This window comes from Eptatretus burgeri, chromosome 2 (genome assembly GCF_056783735.1).
Source record: "Eptatretus burgeri isolate ZD-2024b chromosome 2, Ebu_testis_v1, whole genome shotgun sequence".
Lineage (NCBI taxonomy): Eukaryota > Metazoa > Chordata > Myxini > Myxiniformes > Myxinidae > Eptatretus > Eptatretus burgeri.
In genome coordinates this window covers 80,536,635-80,562,663 of record NC_140962.1, presented here as the reverse complement: position 1 = coordinate 80,562,663, position 26,029 = coordinate 80,536,635, and the positions used below count along the sequence as shown (strand labels likewise).

The 26,029-nt window shown below is 45.9% G+C and overlaps 1 protein-coding gene across 3 annotated transcripts in view; it reads left to right on the top strand.

Moving 5' to 3' along the window:
* Positions 1-26,029, top strand: part of LOC147032408 (glycerol-3-phosphate dehydrogenase [NAD(+)], cytoplasmic-like) — a 53,734-nt gene that overhangs the window by 17,549 nt on the left and 10,156 nt on the right. For 2 of the 3 annotated variants that reach the window (XM_085870011.1, XM_085870012.1), the window contains exons 3-4: positions 10,627-10,749; positions 12,669-12,809. In XM_085870011.1, the coding sequence (XP_085726137.1) occupies positions 10,627-10,749; positions 12,669-12,809 (264 nt within the window). The remainder of the gene's footprint in view (positions 1-10,626; positions 10,750-12,668; positions 12,810-26,029) is intronic. The other variant, XM_085870013.1, reaches the window with a different exon arrangement.

Genomic DNA, 26,029 nt, shown 5'->3' with positions numbered 1-26,029 from the left:
TTACTTATTTACCGAAAACGATTCCACGATCCACACACCACCTCCAATTATTTATTATTTAAAGTGGGAGTGGCGTAGGAAAGTGGGCGTGGCTTATGAAAAATATTGTGTGGCTCAGGAGGTGTGGTCAAACAAGAGCATTGAGAGAAGTTTATCGGGTTTTCCGTGTGTGTGTGTGTGTGTGTGTGTGTGTGTGTGTGTGTGTGTGTGTGTGTGTGTGTGTGTGTGTGTGTGTGTGTGTGTGTGTGTGTGTGTGTGTGTGTGTGTGTCTGCCTGCAACGCGAGGCTCCACAGCACAAACCAGCAAACCGATTATTTTTCAAATGGTAGTCCTTCAAAAATAGGGTGTCTATTTACAGTCATTTTTTATGAGGAGTTCCAGTTGGCAAAATACGCAATAGGAAAAATCTTGCCAGGCAGAGGAACAATTGTATGTGAACCAATACGTCTTGGCAATGAATCTTCGTCGGCGGATCGTGTAATGTCCGGAGGGCAGCGGGACTCGGACAGTCATGAGGATTCTCGAACACTGTTTATTGCCCGTCCAGATGCACACTACTACAGACTACCCAGGCTCCACAGACTACACAGACTACACAGGCTCCACACCGCCTCAGGCAGCGCGAACTCCTATATCCCGTACAGGCACGTGACCACTCCAAAACCACTCCTCCACGCCTCCGCCACGCTCCCCGCATCGTGCTCTGCCCCCGCAGGCCCAATACACCACACTCCTCCCTCCTAAAACTACGATTATAAAATGACCAACATAATAAGAGGCATAATCGGCACAGAATACCATGATATAAAAGCAGAGAGGTACAAAAACGATAATAACCAAAAAGCACAGGCACATCACACCATATAACATGTCGATGTGAGCGAGTTGAACTGCAACGGACAGGTTCTCGAAAACTGGGTCGCACGACGAACCCACAAAAACCCTGACCGCGTTACAGATATCAAGAAGCAAGGCGGGAAGCACAGCATCACTACGCAGCAGAAGCGCCCCCAGGCGGCTCATGCTTACACGCCCTCCGGCGAGGTCGCGACGACCTCCCGAGCAAGTCTCCCCCGGCACCATCAAACGCCCCCGGCCGACAAGGCGGCACATCTCCCCCAGACAGACCCGAATCAGATACACATTCCGAGCCTGGAAGCCTCGTCGTCTGGAAGCCCCGTGGTGCCAGCGCAGCCGACCTTGGCGAGAACAGAGGTTTGTGCTGCCCGGCGCCAAGCCCATCTGACCTTGGGTGGTGACGCTGAACAGCGCCGCCGGCTGGGCGCACCATCAATCCCATAACAAACCCACGTATCACAATCAGCCGAGATCCCAACGCACGTCCAAGCTGCATTGGCGAGAACAGAGTTGCGCCCCAGGGCGCCAGGCACGTCTGACCTTGCCAAAACCAGGGGTGGGGGTAACGCTGAACAGCGAACCAGCCCCGGCCCTGAGCCAAAACCGCGCATCCAACCCAACCGAGAAAACCATGCACGTCCACACGGACGGTCAGCGCAGCCTGGAGACATATCCATGTCATACAACAACAAAAACATTGTCTGCACCAATGCAACCTTCCCCTCAGGCACAGTGTGTCCCCCCAGCATAAATCCCACACATGAGAGGGTAGCGAACCGCGGGCTGCCTTCGCAGCTGGAGGTCGGCGATACCTCTTTATTAGCCACGATCGCCCCCAAGGCCTTCACATCACATCGATCATATCGGACATCCCATCGATTGATCCCAGCCAAACATATTATGCTCACACGCGAACCGTCGGCATTTATTTTAACAACACTAAATTGCATCACTCGTACAATGAAAATCAAATACGCAACAAACAGCAACCCATGAATCACATCACGTGTCCGTCTCTCGGTCGTCGTCGCGACGTTGCGATGACCTGCTTGTCGTCGATGGTCGCGATCCGCGAACTTCTTGAACGCGACTGACTCGCTCCAATCCCCCGCTGAAATTGCCTGAACGACACGGGCGCGCATTGTATCATGAGCGCAGCCGAAGCGCGAGAGCTCATCGCAGCTGGCATGGCTCCCGTTGCTCCAGAACCGTACATCATCGTCGCAGGAAGCAATGAACGGCAGCCCACGCTGCATCGTCGCGGCCCCCGTCGCCGGAACCTCACCCTCGCGTCTCGAGGGAGGCCCGGGCCCAAACGGAGGTACGTTCCCCGAAGGAGGCACAGGTGCACCTGGAGGTACGAACTCCGAAACAGGAACTGCGAGCCCCTCCCCTCACACCACGAACCGCGGGAGCGCAACCCGCTGACCCTGCTGGGCAACCAAGACGTGTGCCCCGCCAACCGCCAGCAGCACTTCACCGGCATACGTGTGCAATGTGAGGGTAGCACGAGCGGACTCAACTCGACACCCGATCAGTGCCCTGATCATCTCGACCTCCACTGGCATTGGTCCTGTCACCGTCGGACCAATTGAAAACAGGTTCAACATTGGCAGCATCAGTGCCCGATCATCTCGACCTCCACTGTCATTGATCTTGTCACCTACGGACCAATTGAAAACAGGTCCAACATCAGCAGCATCTCCCGCTCCGGATCGCCGGGATCTCTATACCCAGGCTGCAAGACTCGACCCGGGGCGTAAAAGTGTACCTCATTTACCGAACACCGTACCGGCAGTAGGTCTCGACCTGGGACGTAAGGGTCGCTTCGCACACCGCCATCCATGACCATTATGATAGGCAATGACTCTCCGCACACACACCGTAGACGTCCCCGAGTGCTCAAACCGCCGTCTGATTGACTGCATTGCAACGCTCGATCCCGACCCGTGCGTGCGGCTGTGCGCGCCTGGAACATCGAGCTGACCTCCGAATCATCTGCTGCGCACCGACCCTCGAGACCCCGGACATTTCTCAGAGCTCATGCGACAGCCGACGCCGCGTCTGAGCTGAACTTTATGTCCACGTCCTTCAGCCGTGGCATCGCAGAAACCATTCCCGAGGTTTGCAAAGCAGAAATAAAACGAACTCCGACGAAGACGGGCACGCGTCCGTGCCCCGACCTTCCGCCATCCTCGAGCCGTCCGTGATGGCGAGACGCCTGGCCCCGAAGCCTGTGCGTGCGGCGCGCGAAACTCGCGATGTGCTTCTCCAGGACCCTCGCCCAGTGTAGACCTCGAACCGCGCGAGGTGCGCTGAGTTACTCGCTGCAGCGATCCAATCGCCCCGGCCAAAAACTGCACGTCAATCCGGATGTAACCCAGGCACTTTGCACACGCCGATCCGAACAGACTCGTCGCCACTGTAATGTCCGGAGGGCAGCGGGACTCGGACAGTCGTGAGGATTCTCGAACACTGTTTATTGCCCGTCCAGATGCACACTACTACAGACTACCCAGACTACACAGACTACACAGGCTCCACACCGCCTCAGGCGGCGCGAACTCCTATATCCCGTGCAGGCACGTGACCACTCCAAAACCACTCCTCCACGCCTCCGCCACGCTCCCCGCATCGTGCCCTGCCCCCGCAGGCCCAGTCCACCACAGATCGGTCAGAATGAAAAGCATCATATCCAGCGCTTCGATCCTAGTGAATCCCTCGTCGCCTACTGGCTTGTCTATCTGTCTGTCTGTATGTGTGTCTCTGACCACTGTTTCTCGACAACCTCTGGTCCGATCTAATAGAAACTTGCAATGTATATAGCTGGGGACCTGTGGATGTGCCCTTTCAAGGTTTGATGTTAATTGGACAAGTGGTTCCCAAGTTATGGCCATTTATTTACCAACCAATGACAGGACACGGTGCTATGACGTCACGAGGGTCGTCACAATCACAATTTTTTTTTTCTTTTTTGATATGATGTCACAATTGACGCTGGGGACCTGAGTATGTGCCTTTTCAAGGTTTGATTTTTTTTTTTTGTGCACGTACGGTCACGCACGTACGGGCACGCATGTATGGGCATGCACGTACGGCCACGCGAGAGCGAAGGAACGGCCTGTGTGGTTGTTTCAGGCGCGTGGTTTGAAAGTTTGTATTTTTTTGTTTTTTTGCACGTGCGGCCACGCACTAGTAATATTAATTCAAGAACAAATTATGGCTTGTCCAGAGTGAAACTAGCATTATACAGAACTACTTCAAGAGTGCATCTCATGTGAGGAACACCGAATTCTGTCATCATTATCCGTGTATGGAAGAGAAGGTCTTGGGTCGTGTTGAGTCTTCAGTCATTCCTTCTTTGTTACCTCCGCCACCAAAGGTGAAGGAGGTTATGTTTTCACCCCTTTGTCTGTTTATTCCTTGCAAAACCGAAGATTTTTCAACTATATTGGTAAGTCGATTTTGTTATTCTGTCTGTCTGTCTGTCTGTCTGTCATAGGCCAAAGGTCAATAACTAATGTAGTGTTTCTAAAATCCTCAATTTTCATCTCATTGACTTGAAATTTGAAGATGATTTATATTTCAGGTCATTGAATTCAACCACCAATTATTTTCTAGGTCAACAAAGGCAAAAGGACAACATCGGCAGAATTTTTTTAATTGTCAGTTTTCATCCGATTCACTTGAAATTTGAAGAGGAGTTGCATATTTGGTCATTGAATTCAACCACCAATTATTTTTGAGGTCAAATTTGTTTTATGGACTTTGCAAGTGTCGTGCTCTGCACAACGACTTCTTCTTGTTAGTTTGTCTGTGTGCAGGATATCTCAAAAAGTTGTGGATGGATTTGGTTGAAATTTGGTGGGCAGATTGAGTGTGTGATCTGAACGAACTGATTAGATTTTGGTGAAGATCCGGATCCAGATCTGGCTACTAGAATTTTTTGAGTGATTCTTTACCATTGAGAGATAGGGCCAATAATGATATCTAGCATGATATCTCAAAAAGTTGTGGACGGACTCAGACGAAACTTTTGGACAAGGAAGAATTGATTCAGTTTTGGTGAAGATCCGAATCTGGATCTAACAATTTTTTCAGTGGTTATTCACCATTGAGAGATAGGGCTAAACCGATATATAGCACGATATCTCAAAAAGTTGCAGATGGATACGGATGAAACTTAGTGGACAGGTTGGGTGTTTGATCACGACAAATTGATTCAATTTAGGTGAAGATCCGAATCCGGATCTGGATACGAGAATTATGTCATCCTTCAAGTGATTCTTCACCATTGAGAGATCGGACCAAACACGTATTGATATTTTAAAATATATTGCGCATGACATGTTGTCGTGCATCAGGCATAGCGTGGCGGAGGGACGTATGCACTCCACCGAGTGCCCTTCTAGTTAAACTCCGCCATCGAAGATGGATGGAGCTTACTGTTTTCACCCTTGTCTGTTTGTTACTTGACGAAATCTAAAATTTTGTCAAGAATGTTGGTCGGTTCAGTTTGTTTGTTTGTGTGTACGTCTCGCTCTACAGGTCACATTTCGAGTCGGAATGTCATGGAACTTCACCAATGGACTTATTGGCCACCAGAATAGAACCCTATAACTTTTGGTTTGTCAAAGTCAGGAAAAATTCCTGAAAATCGCGAAAATCCGTATCTTTTAGCATGGGCCGATTTTCAAAAATTCATGTCTCCGCCAAATCTTAACGGATTCCTTTCAAATTTGAAACACGGACGTAGGAGGGGAGTATCTCTGACTGGATGAATTTCGTCAAGTCCTGACCCTATGGGCCATTTTTATTTGTTTGTTTGTTTGTTTGTTTGTGAACAGTATTACGGAAAAACTCCTCGACGGATTTCGACGAAACTTGGTGGGGGGATTAGGTCTGGTCCAAGGATCATGCCGTTAGATTTTGGACTTGGTCCAAAATCCAATATGGCCGCAATGGTGGCCATTTTGAAAAAAATATTTGAATTTTTGTTTTTGCATTTCTACATGTTTTAAGTGATTTCCAACCCCCCCCCCAAAAAAAAATTGTTAGAGAAAAAAAACCCAGAAAATTTTGCAACTTTTTTTTCAACAAAATTTCGATTTTTATTTTTTATTTTTTTTGGCATTTCTACATGTTTTCAGTGATTTCCAACAAAAAAACATGCCAAAATTATAATTGCGGCTGATTTTGGAACTTCAGGTGGATATACCCACGTAAAATCAATTTCTGTCTCAAGGAATCTAGTTATGACGAATGAATTGAGTATGTAAAAGTTAAAAGTAAAAGGGAAAGTTGCAAACTATAACTCTGTGAGCACTGTTGACGTCAAATTGAATGAATAGGATATCAGGTTCACTTGAATTACCCAGCAGTATTGGCGGCGGAGGTTTTGCACTCTACCGAGTGCTCCCCCTCTAGTTTGAAAATGTATTGGGCCTGAATATTCTCGTGGAATGGGAGGGGGGGAGTTATGCACTCTACTGAGTGCTCATCTAGTTTTTGTTTTTGATCGAGTCAGTCGTATGTTAACAATGACATAAAAATTTGAATGTGAACATCAAATGTTGCTTCATCATCAAATGATGTGAACTCCCTCCAAGCGGAACATGTTTATCGGAGTGATTAAATTGTATCATCTCAACACGTAGTCCTGCAGCGTAGTCTGATATTTCAGATCAATTGTTCAAATTTGCATAAAAGCACCAAAATTGGTACACATGTAGAATAATGTATTCCGAACAATTCTAGATATGGAGCCACCCGAGATTGTGCCTTGGTCAGTTTCGGCGACCATTTTCCAAAATGGCCGCCATTCTACTTTAGTGAAATTGGCTATATGCTCTTATTTTCTTATTGTATTGGTGGTAGATATAAGGAAAGTGTAAAATTCAGTAAATTGACCATGAAAAGGCATATTCAAATCTTATGAGCCAGTATTTTTGGTAAAAAAAGCCATTATTTGATTTGTAAATTTCTGCTCTCCTGAAACTTTTTGCTGAAAAGTACCCATTATTGCCTGGAGAACAAGAGTCAAATGATATTCATCACATTCAATGGGTTTGGAATCAACAAAAATTGCATTATAGATTACATACTTTACTCTATTTTGAAAAGGGAACTGATAATCGTGATAATGACAAACTCAGAAAATGTAGTCAAATTATTGCACACTTCACTTTGAAGCGGCTACGGTTTACTGTCTACGACCATTCTACCAGGGCACATGGTACATGCATACATCAGTCTAGTACAATATGAGTTTCTGAGCTCAAGTGTACTGGCTCTGGATCAAGAAGTCAACACTTTTACAAGAAATACGACTTTGCATTTGCACATTCTAAGCTGGACCGATATCTCAGTCTGTGTCTACTGCGTCTGTCTACTGGCATTCTCCTTCACAAGCACACAGTCCAGTGCATTGCAGATTAGCCTTCTTGCATTTGCAGCGGTTTCTACAGCCTTTTTTGCAGCCGCACGACACCAGCTCGAAGCAGCTTTTTGAAGCTTCAGGGAGTGTGGTCCAGAACGGTTCGTGGGACCCATCCTCTGTTTGCCGTCAGCCCCAGCTTGTTGGTGATGGAAGCACGGGTTGAGGGACCAAGACCTGTCCCCAGACATAGCCACCCTGGAAGACTGATCTCTTCACATGCTGTTTCAAAGCATCGTAAGTAGGTGGGATGCGTTGGACGGAGCTGGACGGAAAATGGCCGCCAAAGCTGACCAAGGTAAAATCTCGAGTGGCTCCATATCCAAAATTGTTCAGAATACATTAGTCAACATATGTACCAATTTTGGTGCTTTTATGAAAAGTCGAACAATTGGTTTGCTATACTGCAGTACTACAAGAAGGATGGATTGTTCACAAGTATTCTTGAGGAGTATAACTTGCGTCGGAATTGGAAATAGTCCCCCATGTATGTCCTTGTATATTCATAAGTTCCAAAACCAATGGAGCCGATCACCACAGGATTACATACAAAGCACACTCGTACAAAATACGCCCACCCTTCCCACTATGGCCACCGATCTGTATCATGAGAAGTTTTGCATGAAATGCCAGGGTGAAAGTAAAAGTGCAGGGGAATAAAGAATATGAGGGAATAAAGAAAGAGAGACAGAGACAGACCAAGACCCAACTCAAGCATGTAGATGATAGTGGTACATTCAATGTGTTGCTGAAGCTGTCGAGCTCACACGTTTGTGGAGCCCTCTCCTGTGCACCCAGCCTTTGTCTTGTAGCTCATAGTCCATAGCTCCAGAAGTCGGTGTCCCTGAGGCCCTCTCTAAACTTGTAAACTCTCCAGGTCTTCTCCAAACAGAGGCACTCTTCCTTAGGTGACTGAAGTTGAGGATATCTGAGGTGAGCTGAGGATCACCGAAGCTGACTGAGGGTGGCTGATGCTAACTGATTCATGGCCCCTCTAATGCCATGCCTCCTACAAGCTTAGGTGAGACACGACTTGTCCTGCCGGATATTGTTACCATGGTTTGGAGCTCTCCGCATCACCTGGGTAAGTGAGTTTGCTGCCAGGGTGACGCAGAGCCACAGTGAATAGTAATCAAACTAGAACTTCACTCGGGAGAGCACATACCTCCACCAAACTGAACAGTCTACGACTCTACATGTTGCATACACTGATACTCCATATTTGCATCTGGACCTCAATCAAAATCGAATGGCCAACCTTTTGAAATATCATGTTATATTGTTTATCGTTTTTAGCCCCATCTCTTAATGGCAAAGAATTACTTTAAAATTCTCACATCTGGATCCGGATCATCACCAAAATCTAATAAATTAATCCTTGTCACACACGAAACTTATCCACCAAGTTTAGTTCAGATCCCTTCACAATTTTTTGAGATATCCTGCTCACAGACACATAGAAAACAGGGGTGAAAACATAACCTCCATCCATCTTCGGTGGCAGAGGTAATGACAGACAGGAGTAAATGTGATGAAAAGTGAAAACAAGTTCTGTGGGACAAGTGGCTGGTAACTAAGCTACTCCCATTAAATATCTATCATACAAGGGTGCCCATAAACAAAATACGTACACAGATGTTTCATTATATCCAAGCATGAATACAATGGTTGGGCAGGGGCAGGGACAGGGGGATGTAGACAAATGATGACAAAAACATTTCTCTCCTTCCCGTGCCTGCTTCAAGTACCAAGTGTACTGTACATATAGTTCCTCTAGAAAGTGCTACACCCCCTTTCAAAACTTTCTCCTTTTGTTGCCTTTTGTAGCCTTGAATGAAATTCCATTAAATCAGACTTTTTCCACCTTTATTTACACATCGTAATCCACAACTTCCAAGTGAAAAAACAAATTCTACAAATTTCAGAAAATTAATTTAAAATACAAAACTACAACATCTTGGTTGGATCAGCATCCACCCTGCTTACAATAGGAATTGTAAATTATCTCAGGTGTAACCAATCACCTTCAAAATCACACACCAAGTTAATTGGCCTCCACCTGGGTTAAAATTGTGGTGATTCTGATGATTTCAGAATAAAATCAGTTGTTCCTGTAGGCTTCCTCTACTGGGTCATGAATTTCACAGCAAAGACTCAACTTTAAGCACCAAGGAGCTTTCAAAAGACCTCTGGGATAAAGTTGTGCAAAGGCACAGATCATGGGATGGGTATAAAAATATTTCAAAAGCCTTGGATATCCCTTGGAGCACAGTCAAGACAATCATTAAGAAGTGGAAGGTGTATGGTACCACCAAGACCTTGCTTAGATCATGCTGTCCCTCCAAACTGGATGACCAAGCAAGGAGGAGACTGATCAGAGAGGCCACAAAGAGGCCATTGCCAACTTCAAAAGAGCTACAGTCCTTTATGGCAAAGACTGGTCACGATGTACATGTGATAACAATATCCCAAGCATTGCACAAAACGATATCCTGCACGGAAGGATGGTAAGAAGGAAGCCATTACTCAAAAACAACCCACCTTGAGTCCCATTTGAGGCATGCAAAAAACCACCACTTTGGAGATTCTGAAGCCATGTGGAAAAACGTTTTCTGATCTGAAGAAACCAAGATGGAACTTTTTGGCCTAAATGCGAAACATTACATTTGGTGCAAGCCCAGCACAGCACATCACCCAAAGAACACCATCCCAACTGTGAAGCATGATGGTGGCAGCATCATGTTATGGGGATGTTTCTCATCAGCAGGGACTGGGGGCACTTGTCAGGATTGAACAAAAATGGATGGAGTGAAATACAGAAAAATCCTGCTGCCCTCTGCAAGAAAGCTGAAATTGGGACGGAGGTTCGCCTTTCAGCGTGACAACGACCCAAATCACGCGGACAAAGCTACACTGGAGGGGCTAAGGAACAAAAAGATAAATGTCCTTGAGTGACCCAATCAGAGCCCCGACCTTAATCAAATCGAAAATCTGTGGCATCACTTGAAGACTGCTGTCCATCAATGCTCCCCATGCGACTTTACCGAGTTGAACAGTTTTGCACTGAAGAAAGGGTAAATATTGCCCAATCAAGGTGAGTAAAGTTGGTGGAGACCTATCCCAACAAGACTCACAGCTGTAATTACTGTCAAAGGTGCTTCCACCAAGTATTAACTCAGGGGGGTGGACACTGATCCAACCAAGATATTCTTGTTTTGTATTTTTCATTAATTTTCTGAAATTTGTAGAATTTGTTTTTCACTTGGAAGTTGTGGGTTACGATGTGTCAATAAAGGTGGAAAAAGTCTGATTTAATGTAATTTAATTCCAGGCTAGAAGGCAACAAAAGGTGAAAATTTTGAAAGGAGGTGTGGACTTCCTCGAGGAACTATATGTACAGTACACTTGGTACTTGAAGCAGGCATGGGAAGGAGAATTTCTGTTGGCACTGGAGGTAAAAGATTTTGTGGGAAGGGGAATATATATTTTTAATATTTTGAGGGTGGGCAAACCTGTTTTTATGGCAACCACACTGCTATTTCTCTCCCCCCCCCTACCCCCTCCCCCCCCCCACACCTCCCAACAGACAGAAAACCCCGTTTCCAATACTCTGGTACTCATTTTGCCCACCTCGGAAGGATGACAGGCTGAGTCAACCACACAAGGTGTTAATTCAGCAGCCGGCAGGGGCTCAAACTCAGGACCCTCAGGTCCCAAGCCAGCCACCCTAACCGCTAAACCAACACCAGGCTTTAATATTGTACCATAGAACACGAATCGGCAGTGTAGAAGTACTTTGGCTCTGAATTTGGCAAATTGTACAGAATCGTGTACACAGAGTAAGGTATATAATTGCTTTAGGCTGTCTGCCTGTCTGGCAGTAAAAGAAACAGAAGACATTCAAAACAGAAAACTTACTGTTTTGAAGGACGTCATAAAGGACTCAAACAACAGGCATGAATAACTAGTTTAACGTGTTAAATAAGGTGGTGTAAAAGACGGTGTAGCCGAAAATGCATCAACGGTAGTAAACTTCCGATACAATGCTTTTGGGGTTTTTTTTTCTCCAGACTTCAAAACTTTTCCTTTATTTCAATTGAACTATATAATTTTGAACACTGTAGAAGACAAGTCGGCTGGTTTGCACTTCCAACAACTTTCAGCTTAGCAGTACTTAGGCGAAAATATGTCGTCTCCACCCAATCAAATTTGCTGCTTGTGCTCTGAGGGAGGGGGAACGTCGATATTCAGACAAAATGGCGGCACCCAGTGATGCCACATCTGAGCAAGTGAAATGTACACATGGTAAAGTTTCAACACTTCCTGGTTGTTGAACCTATTTTCATTCTTTATCATACATGAGATTTAAATATTTTTTGGGGCTGCCAAACAGGCTACCAGAAGCTCCATGTCTTGGCTGAAAAAAAGGGGTGAGGGGCTAACCCCAACCCCATGTCATTTTTAGCTCGCCTGTTCGAAGAACACAGAGCTATAGCGATACCCCCGGCGTGAGCGTGAAAATGTTAAAGTTTTTGGTACAAGTTATTTTTTCCTTTCGAATGTTTTTAACTATCACACTATTTTTTATACACCCGATATATATGTCGGGGCGTATTATGTAATACCGTCCGTCTGTCTGTTCGTCTGCCCGTCCGTTCCTGTCCACACTCTAACTCCCAAAGTTTTCAACTTTCACGTTTCATATTTGGTACATAGGTACAGACTGTGGAGACGGTGTGTCGTGACATACGGTCGTCATCTAAAGTGGTTGCCGTGGCAACCAGGATGCTGTTTTCCATGTCGTAGCACAATTCTGTATATATTTTCTTGTTCGGGCGTATATTGTGCTCACTTGCGCTCTTGTTACTGATTTCAATATACAAATACATATGTTGCTTTTAAATTATTTGGATCAGACTTCACTGCAATGCTTTATAAAAAATATTAATTATTAGACGAGTCTTTTAAAAACGATAAATGTATAAACAGGCGAGCATTGGGTGGCTTTAACACCAACTCTGGTTCTCAAGACTGCACGGGATAAAGTGTTCTGTGAACTTTCTTGTTTTTTTTATATTCTTGTTTTAACCCCAATTTAAATGTTTGTTGCAATCATTAACAGCTTTAGTTTACTTTACTTGACACCCAAGAAACACTTTGATTTCAGATAAATTAATTGTCACGTCATTTGCTTTTTAATCGGCCGATTGCTGCCTTCATTCAAATTTGTTCGTCCAGCCTTTAGGATGCCAGTCTGTTCTTATAACATGGCCATGAATATGAAGATATGGTATATCTCTGGGGGAAAAATTTACAAACATTATCATATATATTTAACTTCTGAGGGTGACTGAACATGTGTTGCTCCTGCAGCTGGCGGTGGCAGATCTTCTGGAGACAGTTACGGGGGCAGACATCCTCGTATTTGTGGTGCCGCATCAATTTATCCGGAACATTTGCAAACAGTTAAAAGACCATCTCACCCCAACGACTATCGGTGTCTCTCTTATTAAGGTATTTCCATAACCATCTCTCGTCACACAGCGTCACACTCCGCACGAAGGTTTATCAAAACTTCATGGATACCCTCCAGTACCCTTTCTATTCCTTCTAACTTCATTTCCTGTAGATCTTCATGAACTTCCTGACAGTCAAATTGCACACTTTGTTTGTAACTAGTAATTCAATACCTACCACAGGGTTTACAGTTCTTTGGTTTGAGTAGTTCCACACCTTTGAGTAGTTTCCAGGGTGTCGTGGATTGCCAAAGCAGCAGTCAGCAAACTCAGCAAACAAGATACCCTGGGTGTATTTCCATTGCCTTTCCAACAGTCTTCATAGCAGGAATTTGGCCAGGGTGCCAGTGTTTTGACGAGTGTGATGTTTGACATCTTAGGCAGTCCAGTTTAACATCCCATCTGAAGGATGGCTCTGCCTGCTTAACACCAGGGTGACAATTTATCATCTCACCAGGATTGGACTCCAGACCAGACAGTTCAAAGGCGAGTGCTGTTACAAACTATTAAGATGTTGCATGATAGAGTGTGATATGAGTAGGACATCCATCATCAAACACCCTGGCCAAATTCCAGCTCTAACCTGCACGAGTCGCTGCATCAGCAGTGGGAGAAGGTACATTTACTTTGAAGTTATTCGGCCCAGGCTGAGCGATGCGAGGTCGTTTATTCCTGACACGTGAAACACCCTCCAACCCATGCCTGCAGAAAACAGACTTTATTTGGAATGCCATCCAATCGTCATGTAACTTTGGGAAAACATTATTCATGGGTAACTGCTCCTCTGTTTGAAGTTTCGTGTCAATCGCTTAAGTGGTCGCAGAGAAAACAAATTTAAAAGTAAATAAAGGCTAAAATAGTGAGGGCAGAAGAAAAAAAAGTGAGGACTTTGCCCGATGTTCCACAATATGGTCAAGGATGGTTGCAGATGTGTATTACGAGTGCATTTGTAATTGTGTTTGCAGCTCACCGGATAACAGGATTGAGGCAAAGCCTTTGGGACCCCTACTCTTTGATGATGGGAGTAAAAACATGGGGTAACCTTCCTGGGTCAGATTGTGGTAGTGTGTGTCATGGTGGTGCTGAGGTGCTATATACCAGATGGCGGTCTCCATGGGTTAACCTGAGGCGATCCCTTCGGGTGGGTGCCTGGAATGTCCTAGCCCGAAAAGAGGATGATTACCTGTCTCTGTTACCATATGAGCTCAAGCGTTTGAACACATCAGAATTGCAGCACTCTCTGAGGTTCGGATACGTGATAGTGGTGAGATCATGGTGGGTGGTTACACCTGCTGTTGGTCTGGTTGCTCCAATGGTTACCATGCCCAAGGAGTTCCTGTAGTTGTGTCCATTAAGCTGACTACAATGATAATTGAGGTAACACTGGTCAACGAGCGTATTATGAGACTAAGGATTCGTCACTCCTGAGGTGTTGTTTCCCTGGTCTCTGTTTATGCTCCGACTGAGGCGAGTGATCTCACCGTGAAGGATGCATTCGACACCACGCTCGAGTCTGTGGTTGATCATTGCCCCAGGCGAGATAGTCTTCTAGTCTTGGGGGATTTCAATGCATCAACTGTAATTGATAGGGATGGTTATGAGACGTGTGTTGGTTCCCATGGGTCTGGAAATGTGAACCTGAATCACACCAAGTTCCTTGACTTTGCAAGAAGTCATGGACTTAGGGTGGCTGGTTCATGGTTTCAGCGCCCACAAGCTCATCGCTGGACTTGGTATTCCAACGCTGGCGGTGTGGCAAAGGAGATTGACCATGTGCTCATTCCTTGTCACTGGAGGATGATCCAGAAGTGCAGGGTCCACCAGAGTGCTCAGTGCCTCAATACCGACCACAGACCTCAATACCAACTCAATACCGAGTTGTGGGAGCAACTCTGAAGTTGCAGCTTAAATCCACGAGAATGGTACCATCCCAGCCGAGGCTGGATGTTGGCAAGCTCAAGGATGAGAGGGTAGCTGAGGAGTTTACAAACAGGCTGAGTGGAGATTTGGGGGGTCTGGGTGCTTTGGGGATACCTGAAGAGTTGTGCAATGCCTTCAAGAACATCATCCTTGATGATGCCAGTGGATGTCATGGAACTCACCACAGGGCAAAGAAGAATTTTGTCCCTCAAGGGCCACTGGATACCATTGACCAGAGTCACACGGCCAGGTTTAATGGAAGAACTAAGCTGTTCAGGGAGCTGAGGTGTAAAACTGTACATGCGCTAAGGGTGGGCAAGGAGGCCCATGTGCAAGGAACCTGTGAGGCGGTAGAGCATCTCCTGTGGTCAAGTGATTATTGTCCTGCATACAGGGGGATTCACACATTGTGTTTCTCCAAGCCCGTCCCACGGTGTACTGCAGTTAGAGCAGAGACAGATGGGCTCTTGACAGAGGAGTCCAAAGTGAAGGCCCGCTGGGCCGGTTAATTTGAACGACTGTACCAGGCTGATCCACCAGCTGTTTAATTGGATGTCAGGGGTGTTACATTCCCTATTGCTGACCCTCCAATCAACTGTGACCCACTTCATTTGTGGAAACACAGGCTGCGGTGAACCAGTTGAAACGGGGCAAAGCTCCAGGGATCTGTGACATCCATGCTGAACTTCTCAAGGTTGATGGAAATGCTGTACTCGTGTCGTTGCATGCAGTTTTGTGCTCTGCCTGGAACACAGGCATCATCCCAACTGACTGGAAGAGGGGCCTTGTTGTCCCTCTCTGGAAAGGGAAGGGTGATCGCCAGTACTGCAACAAAAACCGAGGGGTAACGCTGCTCTTAGTGCTGGGCAAGGTCCTTCTCGGATAATTCTTGAGAGGGTTCGCCACCATCTGCTTGAGCACCAGCGTCCAGAGCTCTCAGGCTTTACACCAAAGAGGTCAATGATTGACCGTATCCTTGCTCTTCGGGTCCTCACCGAACGCAGACGAGAGTTTCGACAGGGGCTGCTTGCAGCCTATGTTGATCTCTGTAAAGCGTTCGATTCACTGAATTGTGATGCCCTCTGGAGGATCCTTAGTCTTCGTGGGGTGCCACCAAAACTGCTCAAGGTGATGTCTGAACTATACTCTGGTATTGAGTGTGCTCTGGTGATTCTTCTTCTTCTTCTTCTTCTTCTTCTTCTCCTTTCGGCTGCTCCCGTTAGGGGTCGCCACAGCGGATCATCCGTATGATCCGCATAGTGATTTGGCACATGTTTTACGCCGGATGCCCTTCCTGACGCAACCCTGGTCGCCTATTACAACACAGGGATATGGTACACCTATTTTAACCGGGGTATACACCGGCCCAGTACACTGGTACTCATTTCGCCGACCTCGGAAGGATGACAGGCTGAGTCAACCCCCTGGTGTATTAATTCAGTGGCCCAACGGGGCTTGAACTCAGGACCTTTTGGATCCCAAGCCGCTGCCCTAACCACTGCGCCAACACCAGGTTAAATGATGAGTGTGCTCTGGTGATACCATCTCCAATTTATTTCCAGTTGTTACTGGGGTTTGTCAGGGGTGTGTACTGCCTCCCACACTTTTCAGCAGTTGTAAGGACTGGATTCTAGGGAGGATGTCTGAGAGATAAAGCTGTGGTGCATCGTTTGGGAATGTCAAGATATCTGACCTTGATTTCACTGAGTAGAGAGTCGGAGCTGCTGGAATTACGAGTTTACTGGGGAGTCATGGATTCACTGGATCATGGGGTGTGGTGCTGTCGGTACTTGTGCGGGAGGATGAAAGTTCGAGTCTTCAGGTCCTTGGTGCTTCCAGTCTTGCTCTATGGATGTAAGACTTGGACTCTGACCAAGGATCTGAGATGGAGACTTAATTTCTTTGGTACCAGGTCTCTTTGGAGATACCTTAGCTATTGCTGGTCAGACTTTGTGTCCTACGTGCAGTTGCTGAGAGAGTCTCAAATGAGATTTGTTACCTGCATGGTCCGTGAGCGTCAGCTGTGGCTTGTATGGACATGTGGCTCGTTTTGCTGACGCTGATCCTGCTCACCCGATTCTCTCAGTGAGGGAGTCTCGTGAGTGGGGAAGGCCAATATGCCGACCACGTGTCTCGTAGTTGCAGCAGGTTGATCAACATCTCAAGGAGATTGGGATGGGCCAGGCATCTTCCTGGGGAATGGCCAGACGGAGGCCCCTGGAGTACCGATGGAAAGTGGACGCAGTGACCCGCTGCTCCGGTGCCTGCTCCCATGCTTGACCTGGCCTGACCTGACCTGTAATTGTGCACGTATTTGAAACTGCTGTTTGAAGCATTGAAACTCCATGTTGGAGATATTTTCCATTGCTGCAGGAAACCACTTCAGTTCCAGTGATAACTCGCATCGTGCTCAGTCAGGTTGTATTCTTGGAGAAGAGAGCACTCATCGAAAATGTGCAAAAAGGGGTCATTGTACCTTTGTTTATATGGAGATGTGCTCCTGACAGTGTTATTTATTACATATGAGCCGTATATGAGGGTTTCATTGGGATATCGGTAATGGCATAAATAATAATACAGACGGTAAACTGATTATTTAATAAATACTGTAACACAGATGGTCAACAACAGCACAGGGAATTCAAGGGCTGCCTGGTCGTCAGCGCTCGCAGCAATACGGATGATGTATCTCGCGGCGTATGCTTTCACATTGTAAGCAATAACAAACCGTGCTCGTATCGCAGTGATACGGGTGATGTGTGAGTTACTGTCGAACCAAGCTTAACCGCCTCTCCATCTTCTCCGACAAACTGCTCTTTGATCGAGTAAACTTTGTCTTGGTCAGAAGTGGTGGACTGGGCAGAATCTTTTCTGTTGTCTGCGTTGTTGAGAATTGTTGTAAAATGCTCGACGTCGACAAGATGAACGCACGACTCACTTCCACCTGATTGACTCACAGCGTGTGCGCTTACTTGGTGAATGCTGCGTGTTACAGATTTTAATCTTTTTTTTTGTTTGTTTTTTTTTGGTAAACTTTTTCTCAAGAACAAAGAGCTCTATAATGAATCAGCATTCTTCGGGGTAGCACTAAGTGAGGTATTACTGTATTTAAGATAGTGTTTGGAATTATTAATTAAGTTTATGGCCGTGCCTTGATCTTTTGCTGAAACAACCGTGCTCATTTTGTGAAATTACTTTCGACTTGGCCAAATGGATGACCAATCACGATTTAGATGCCACCGCAGAGGATTGCTGCAGGCAAGACCCCGCGGGTACCATCGGATCTGTTAAAATCCAATTTAAACGAACAACAGTCATTGTGAATGGTGTCGGACCCTGCCACCTTCTAGCATGGAGGAACAAATTGACACACCAAGCCTCAACCGTGAGGGAGGGAACAATGTATTCCAATCTTCACCCTCTGGGCAAGCTTTGTGTGCACCTATTGCGAACAACCCAGTGGAAAGTGGTCACAACAACAAGAGGCAGGAAGAGATTATCTTAATCAATAACTATTTCTGGACTATGTAAGGTTGGGAAAAGCTAGCCTCAGAGCACAAAATTGAGGATGAGAGAAAGAAAGAACAGCACAAAGGTGAGGGACAGACAGACAGACAGACAGACAGACAGACAGACAGACAGACAGACAGACAGACAGACAGACAGACAGACAGACAGACAGACAGACAGACAGACAGACAGAGGCCAGGGCAAAAGAGCAGAAGAGCTGTGATAGTGATGACCTCCTTGTTCCAACAGTCTGTCTAAGGGACACAAGACTTTCATCCTTCCTGTGTGCCAGTTCAAATTTGGGGCCAACACTTGGTCAAACTCATCTCCTCTCTGTCGAGGCGAGAGTTCCCCAAGGCTGTTTTGGGCCCAGTCCAGTTGCTTGTCTTCATCAACAATCTTTTTGATTCTCTGGAAAATGCTGCTTATCTTTTTGTTGATGATTGCAAGTCTGCCCTTTCATCTGCAGACAACAACTTTTTCCCTTTCTACAGACCTTGATCAAATCAGGAGCTGCTCCAACACTTGGAAGACATCTTTCAATCCTGACAAATGTCACACTCTCACTCTGTCTCTCCGAAAGGACTGCCTGGTGAACCCTCCCAGTTATTTCAACAAACCTCTTGAAGAAGTTCAGTTTCTCAAACTTTTAAGCCTGACGATCAGCCATGATATATCTAAGGAAAACCATATATCCAAGTTTGCCTCCAAAGCAAGCCGCCGACCTGGCATCTTCTGTCATTCAGTCTTTCCTTGGCAATTCTGAACTTGTATCTCCCTGCTTTGGGATGGCTGTGTTCACAGCTTGCATGTACCGATACCACAGAAACCAATACCCTTAGAATCATTTGGATCTCCAGCCATGATGCTGAGTCTCAAGGCCCATTACTTTCACATCGCAGACAGGTTGGTAACCTCACTGTCTTCTTTCTGCTCTTGCACCCTCTGACCGTTCCTTTCTCTCCCCATCCCCCATTTTCTGGAGGGTGCATACAGTCTACCAGTCACTCACTTCTCGTGAAATTCCAAAAATCCAGCCTCGCTGCTCACCTCCACTCATTTGTTCTTTTCTCTTGCCTGCAGAACCAACTTCCTCAATTTGCTCAATCCTACCCTTTCCTCCAGGTCTTCAATATGGCTGTTCCCCAGCAACTCAAGTCATCCACCATCGATATACTCATGATATTTTCCATCCTCATTAGCCCTCCCTCTGTGCACCCCTTCTTTTCCACATTATCATGCTTTTCCCGTCTCCTTCACCCTCGTTTTTTGTTCCCTGTTTTATCTCCAGTTTTTTTTCCTTCCTCCTCTTGCTGTGTTTGAGCTTGTATGCTGCTTGTTCAACCCTCAGAGTCCAACTCCCTCACCCCCTGATCACCTTCTTCCCCATGCACAGTCTGCCTCCAAGTGTCCCTCTGTTGTGTTGTTCTACATTGCTGTTGGTGTGTTCCCCCCCCCCCTTTTTAACTTCATTATTTGTTCTTCTGTTACATTCCCATTATGTGATTATGTCGGAGTTAAAATGCAGGTACCATGAGTTTAAGAACTCGTACATGGTTGACTGTTGAAGCGAGTACCATTTATTACTGGAAATGTAGCATGTGCATAGTTTAATCAAGTAGTTTATTCTTGTAACCGGACTGGTTATACTCCTTGCACACACGATGCCCATACTGGATAAATTTAGGGAATGCAATTGCAAGCACTAATCTGCTCAGCTGTTCTTGCGATTGGGATCGTGGCAAGTCAAGCGATAGGACCACTGAGACCTTGGCTTCACACACCCAGTTTGCAACATTACACCACGGGGCTATTCTGCCAGCCCAAGGCTCCACGGCACTGGCACACAAGTTACGAAAACATAACCACTCCATTTACACGAATGGAATACAATTGCACAACAGAGCAAATGTTGTCTCATTTTCACAAAACATAAATTAAATATTATACATTAAATTCCAAAATAAACCCGTTAAATTACAAAAAAACCCATTGAACGACAATAAAATAGGACCACCTGTCCTGAAGCTCACCTGATTCAGGAGAAACAGTTACTCAACCCACCCACCCCACCTAAACTCCCTCAATGGGCATATATTTTGATGCGGTTGATACACTTTGGTGCCTGACGGGTGATGAAACTTGACCACAACCTTCATCAAAATCGTTTGTAGTTTTGGCGAAGAGAGCAAGTACCTATTTTGGGGGGGTCAAACCCCACTCCATAGTACCCCCTTGATCAGCGTAGATTTTGATGTGGTCGATAAACTTTGGTGTGTCATGGGTGGTGAAGGTTGTGGTCAAGTTTCATCGAAATTGCTTGTGTAGTTTCGGAGAAGAGAGCAAATGCCTATTTGGGGGGACAAAACCACCCGGTAGACCCCCTTAATGAGCACAGATTTTGATGCGGTCGATACACCTTCGTTAGGCATCATATATGAAGCTTGTGACCAAGTTTGATCAAAGTCTTGTGTTTGGTTCAAGCGATAATGACTGAAGTGCTTACGGACTGACTGACTGACTCACCTACGGATACTGCTCGATCACATAATATCACCTGACTGGAGTCCAGGTGAGCTAAAAACACATTGAATTAAAAAAAAGAACATTCAATTACAAAAAAAAAACATTTCAAAAACGTACCACCTAAGTGATGCAGAAATCTAGTTTATATGTAATAATCTTACTTTGCTAACGTCCACTATTTAGCACGGCAAACTGTTTAGGAGCTTTCCGGTGAATTGTTGAAGAATTGAATTCCTCCTGTCCTGGAAACATTGCCAAAGTCATCCAAAGAGCTTTTTAAAATCACATTACGATGAGAAATCAATGTTTTATAAGATGCCAGACCTGGTTGTAACGACTGCTTATTTTTTTAAATAAAATTAATACTGTCGAATTGGGGCTTCTCAGGCATCACATTGCATCAGTGAGTGGCAGGGCATCCTTTGGATGGACGTTAAGCTGGGTATCCTGTCTGCAAGCAATAGTTTGTACGGGACATTAAACATCTCACGGTATCCATCGCAATTGCTTTTGAAGCACCCCTCCTCCCTCTCACCTTTAAGAAGGGAATAAATCTGCAGATGTATTTCTGTCTCATTGGCTGTCATCAGCAGGGAGTAGATTCTCCCCAATGGTTGAGCTGGCAAACCATCCCATGTATGATTTCCCTTTTTCAAATATCACAGAACTGTTATGGGGTAAAGAAATCTATGCCACACCAGCACTTGTTGCAAAGGTCCTGATCATACTGCAAAAAAATGGTGCCACACACAATACGTCAATCACCACCTTGCCTGAAAGAGATGTTGTGGTCTTCAGCTTATTGCCGTGGAACCAATGATTTATGATATGAATGCTGTTTATCATGCCTGGGAACATGGACCAAGTAATATGCAAGAGGTGCAACAAAATCTACTCCAGATTTGGCAAAATTTAGGTCATACGGTCATTCAGAATATCATCGATTTCATGTCTTCATGGGTTTGATACTGCATCATGTCATTAGAACAAGCTACTAGATAGAGTTGGTGAGATCCGAATCGGTCCTCCTCACACCATCAGGTGCATAAGGCTATTGAGGCAGTTTCATTGGCGAGAGAGCACAATCCTCGAAGGGCCACCACTCTGACGCAGGATACTCGATTGGCTCATTCGTCCCAGGAAGCTGGTACTCGTTTTCCCAACCACGGAAGGATAACGAGCTGAGTCAACCCATCTGGTTTTATTTTGGAATAGCAGGAGCTTAAAGTCACGACCTCAATCCAAACACCTTGACCGTTAAGTCACTACCAGGTGTGTGTGTGTGTGTGTGTGTGTGTGTGTGTGTGTGTGTGTGTGTGTGTGTGTGTGTGTGTGTGTGTATACATACATACATACTGTATATATATATATATATATATATATATATATATATATATATATATATATATATATATATGTATGTATGTATGTGTATATATATAATCTATGTAAGTGTGTGTGTGTGTGTGTGTGTGTGTGTGTGTGTGTGTGTGTGTGTGTGTGTGTGTGTATATATGTATAATGTATGTATATACAGTATATATATATATATATATATATATATATATATATATATATATATATATATATATATATATATACATATATACATACACATTGATACATATATATATATATATATATATATATATATATATATATATATATATATATATATATATATATATATATATATATATATATATACATATATACATACACATTGATACATATATATATATATATATATATATATATATATATATATATATACATATATACATACACATTGATACATATATATATATATATACATATATACATACACATTGATACATATATATATATATGTATATATATATATATATGTATGTATGTATTGGGTTGGCGATCCAGTCAAAAGAAAGAAATTAAAAAAAAAAAAAAATTGAAATTTGTGGTACTCTTATTATCAGTTTTTCTGTCGATGTTTGTTGGGTCAGGTTCTTGTCAGGTCAGGTTCGATCTGTGACCTGCTACAGGTACCATGTAAACCTGTACTAACCTGTTCCATGGTCGGGTTGTCGGCGACTAAACCGTCTCCCCCACCAGGTTTTCTGGTGAGGAGGGTGTTTGGATATGGACACCCAGCAGGATTAAAAACAAAACCTGTCAAAGGGCGGAGGAGCTCCTTGTGAGCCAACGGCCATCCATATCTAGTGCCCAACTGTGTCTGCGGACGTCCTCCTGCAGTTGGGTTACTTCTTATTAGGAGGTTGGTGGCAGGATTTGCACTCCAGCCACCGTAAAACGCTTCATTCCGCAAAACGCAAAAACGCAAAAAAATCTGAAAACCCACTCCGTGGGAGTACCTCCTGTGCAGCTTCCCTTCGCAGGGCAGCTCACCGGATGATGGGATTGGGGCAAAGCCTTCGGGACCCCCAATCTTTGATAGGAGAGAAACCACGGGGTAACATCCCTGGGTCAGATTGCGGGAGAGTGTGTCGGAGTGGTGCTGAGGTGTCGTCCACCAGACGGCGGTCTCCTTGGGTTAACCTGAGGCGGTCCCTTCGGGTGGGTGCCTGGAATGTCCTATCCTAAGAGAGGATGATCACCTGTCTCTGTTATCATCTGAGCTCAAGCGTTTGGACATCGGGATTGCAGCTCTCTCTGAGGTTCGGAGACCGGATTGCGGCGAGATAATGGTGGGTGGTTACACCTACTATTGGTCTGGTCGCTCTGATGGTTACCATACCCAAGGAGTTGCTGTAGCTGTGTCCAATAAGCTGACCCCAATGATAATTGAGGTAACACCGGTCAACGAGCGTATTATGAGATTAAGGATTCGTCACTCCTTAGGTGTCATTTCCCTGGTCTCTATTTATGCTCCGACTGAGGCGAGTGATCTTACCGTGAAGGATGCATTCTACGCCACACTCGAGTCTGTGGTTGATCAGTGCCCCAGACGAGATACACTTCTAGTCTTGGGGGATTTCAATGCATCGACTGGAACTGATAGGGATGGTTATGAGGTGTGTGTTGGTCCCCCATGGGTCAGGAACTATGAACCAGAATAGCACTAAGTTCCTTGACTTTGCAAGAAGTCATGGACTTAGGGTGGCTGGTTCATGGTTTCAGCGCCCGCAAGCTCATCGCTGGACTTGGTATTCCAACGCTGGCGGTGTGGCAAAGGAGATTGACCATGTCCTCATTGACGGTCGTTGGAGGATGATCCAGAACTGCAGGGTCTACCGGAGTGCTCAGTTCCTCAATACTGACCACAGGCTTGTTGTAGCAACTCTAAAGCTGCACCTTAAATCCTGGAGAATGGTACCATCCCAGCCTAGGCTGGATGTTGCCAAGCTCAGGGATGAGAGAGTAGCTGAGGAGTTTGCGAACAGGCTGAGTGGACACTTGGGGGTCTGGGTGCTTTGGGGGGTCCTGAAGAGTTGTGGAGCACCTTCAAGACCACCGTCCTTGATGTTGCCGGTGGATGCCTTGGAGTTCACCGCAGTAGGCAAAGAAGAATTTTGTCTCTCAAGGGACACTGGATACCATTGACCAGAGTCGCAGGGCCAGGCTGAATGGCAGAGCTGAGCTGTTCAGGGAGCTGAGGCGTAAAACTGTACGTGCACTGAGGGTGGACAAGGAGGCCTATGTGCGAGGAATCTGTGAGGGGGTAGAGCATCACCTGTGGACAGGTGATTCTCGTCCCGCTTACAGGGAAATTCGCGCATTACGTTCATCCCAAGCCCATCCCTCGGAGCACTGCAGTTCGAGCAGAGAGTGGTAGGCTCTTGACAGAGGAGTCTGAAGTGAAGGCCCGCTGGGCCGGTTACTTTGAAGTGTTGTACCAGGGTGATCCCCCAGCTGTCGACTTGGACGTCAAGGGTGTTACAATCCCTGTTGCTGACCCTCAGATCAGCTGTGGTCCACCATCGCTTGTGGAAACACGGGCTGCGGTGAACCAGTTGAAACGGGGCAAAGCTCAGGGATCTGTGGCATCCATGCTGAACTTCTCCAAGGCTGGTGGAAATGCTGCACTCGCGTCGTTGCATGCAGTTTTGTGCTCTGCCTGGAACACAGGCATCATCCCAACTGACTGGAAGAGGGGCCTTGTTGTCCCTCTCTGGAAAGGGAAGGGTGATCGCCAAGACTGCAACAACTACCGAGGGGTGACGCTGCTCTCAGTGCCGGGCAAGGTCTTTGCTCGGATAATTCTTGATAGGGTTCGCCACCATCTGCTTGAGCACCAGCGTCCAGAGCAGTCAGGCTTTACACCAAAGAGGTCAACGATTGACCGTATCCTTGCTCTTCGTGTCCTCACTGAACGCAGACGAGAGTTTCGGCAGGGGCTGCTTGCAGCCTATGTTGATCTCTGTAAAGCGTTCGATTCAGTGAATCGGGATGTCCTCTGGAGGATTCTTGGTCTTCGTGGGGTGCCACTGAAACTGATCGATCTGATGTCTGAACTCTACTCTGGTACTGAGAGTGCTGTGAAGTGTGGTGGTACCGCCTCTGACTTATTTCCAGTTGTTACTGGAGTTCGTCAGGGATGTGTACTTGCCCCCACACTTTTCAGCACTTGTATGGACTGGATTTTTGGGAGGATGTCGGAGAGATCAAGTTGCGGTGCATCGTTTGGCAATGTCAAGATCTCGGACCTTGATTTTGCAGATGATGCAGTCATCTTTGCGGAGACTTTAGACATCCTCTTGGGGGCCCTCGAGGTGCTGAATGAGGAGTCGGAGCCGTTGGGATTACGGATTTCTTGGGTCAAAACAAAGATCCAGGCTTTCGGTGACATCTTGGATGCTGCTGTCCTGTCTGTGTCTGTTTGTGGTGAGGATGTTGAGGTCGTGGATAGATTCACTTACCTTGGCAGTGATATTCATGTCTCCGCAGGTTGTGAGCCGGAGGTCAATGAGCGTCTGGGTCGGGCCTGGGGAGTCATGGATTCACTGGATCATGGGGTGTGGCGCTGCCGGTACCTGTGCGGGAGGACGAAAGTCCGAGTCTTCAGGTCCTTGGTACTTCCAGTCTTGCTCTATGGGTGCGAGACTTGGACTTTGACCAAGGATCTGAGACGGAGACTTAATTCCTTTGGTACCAGGTCTCTTCGGAGAATCCTTGGCTACCGCTGGTCGGATTTTGTGTCCAACGAGCGGTTGCTGAGAGAGACTCGGATGAGATTTGTTACCTGCATAGTCCGTGAGCGTCAGCTGCGGCTGTATGGACATGTGGCTCGTTTTCCTGACGCTGATCCTGCTCACCAGATTCTCT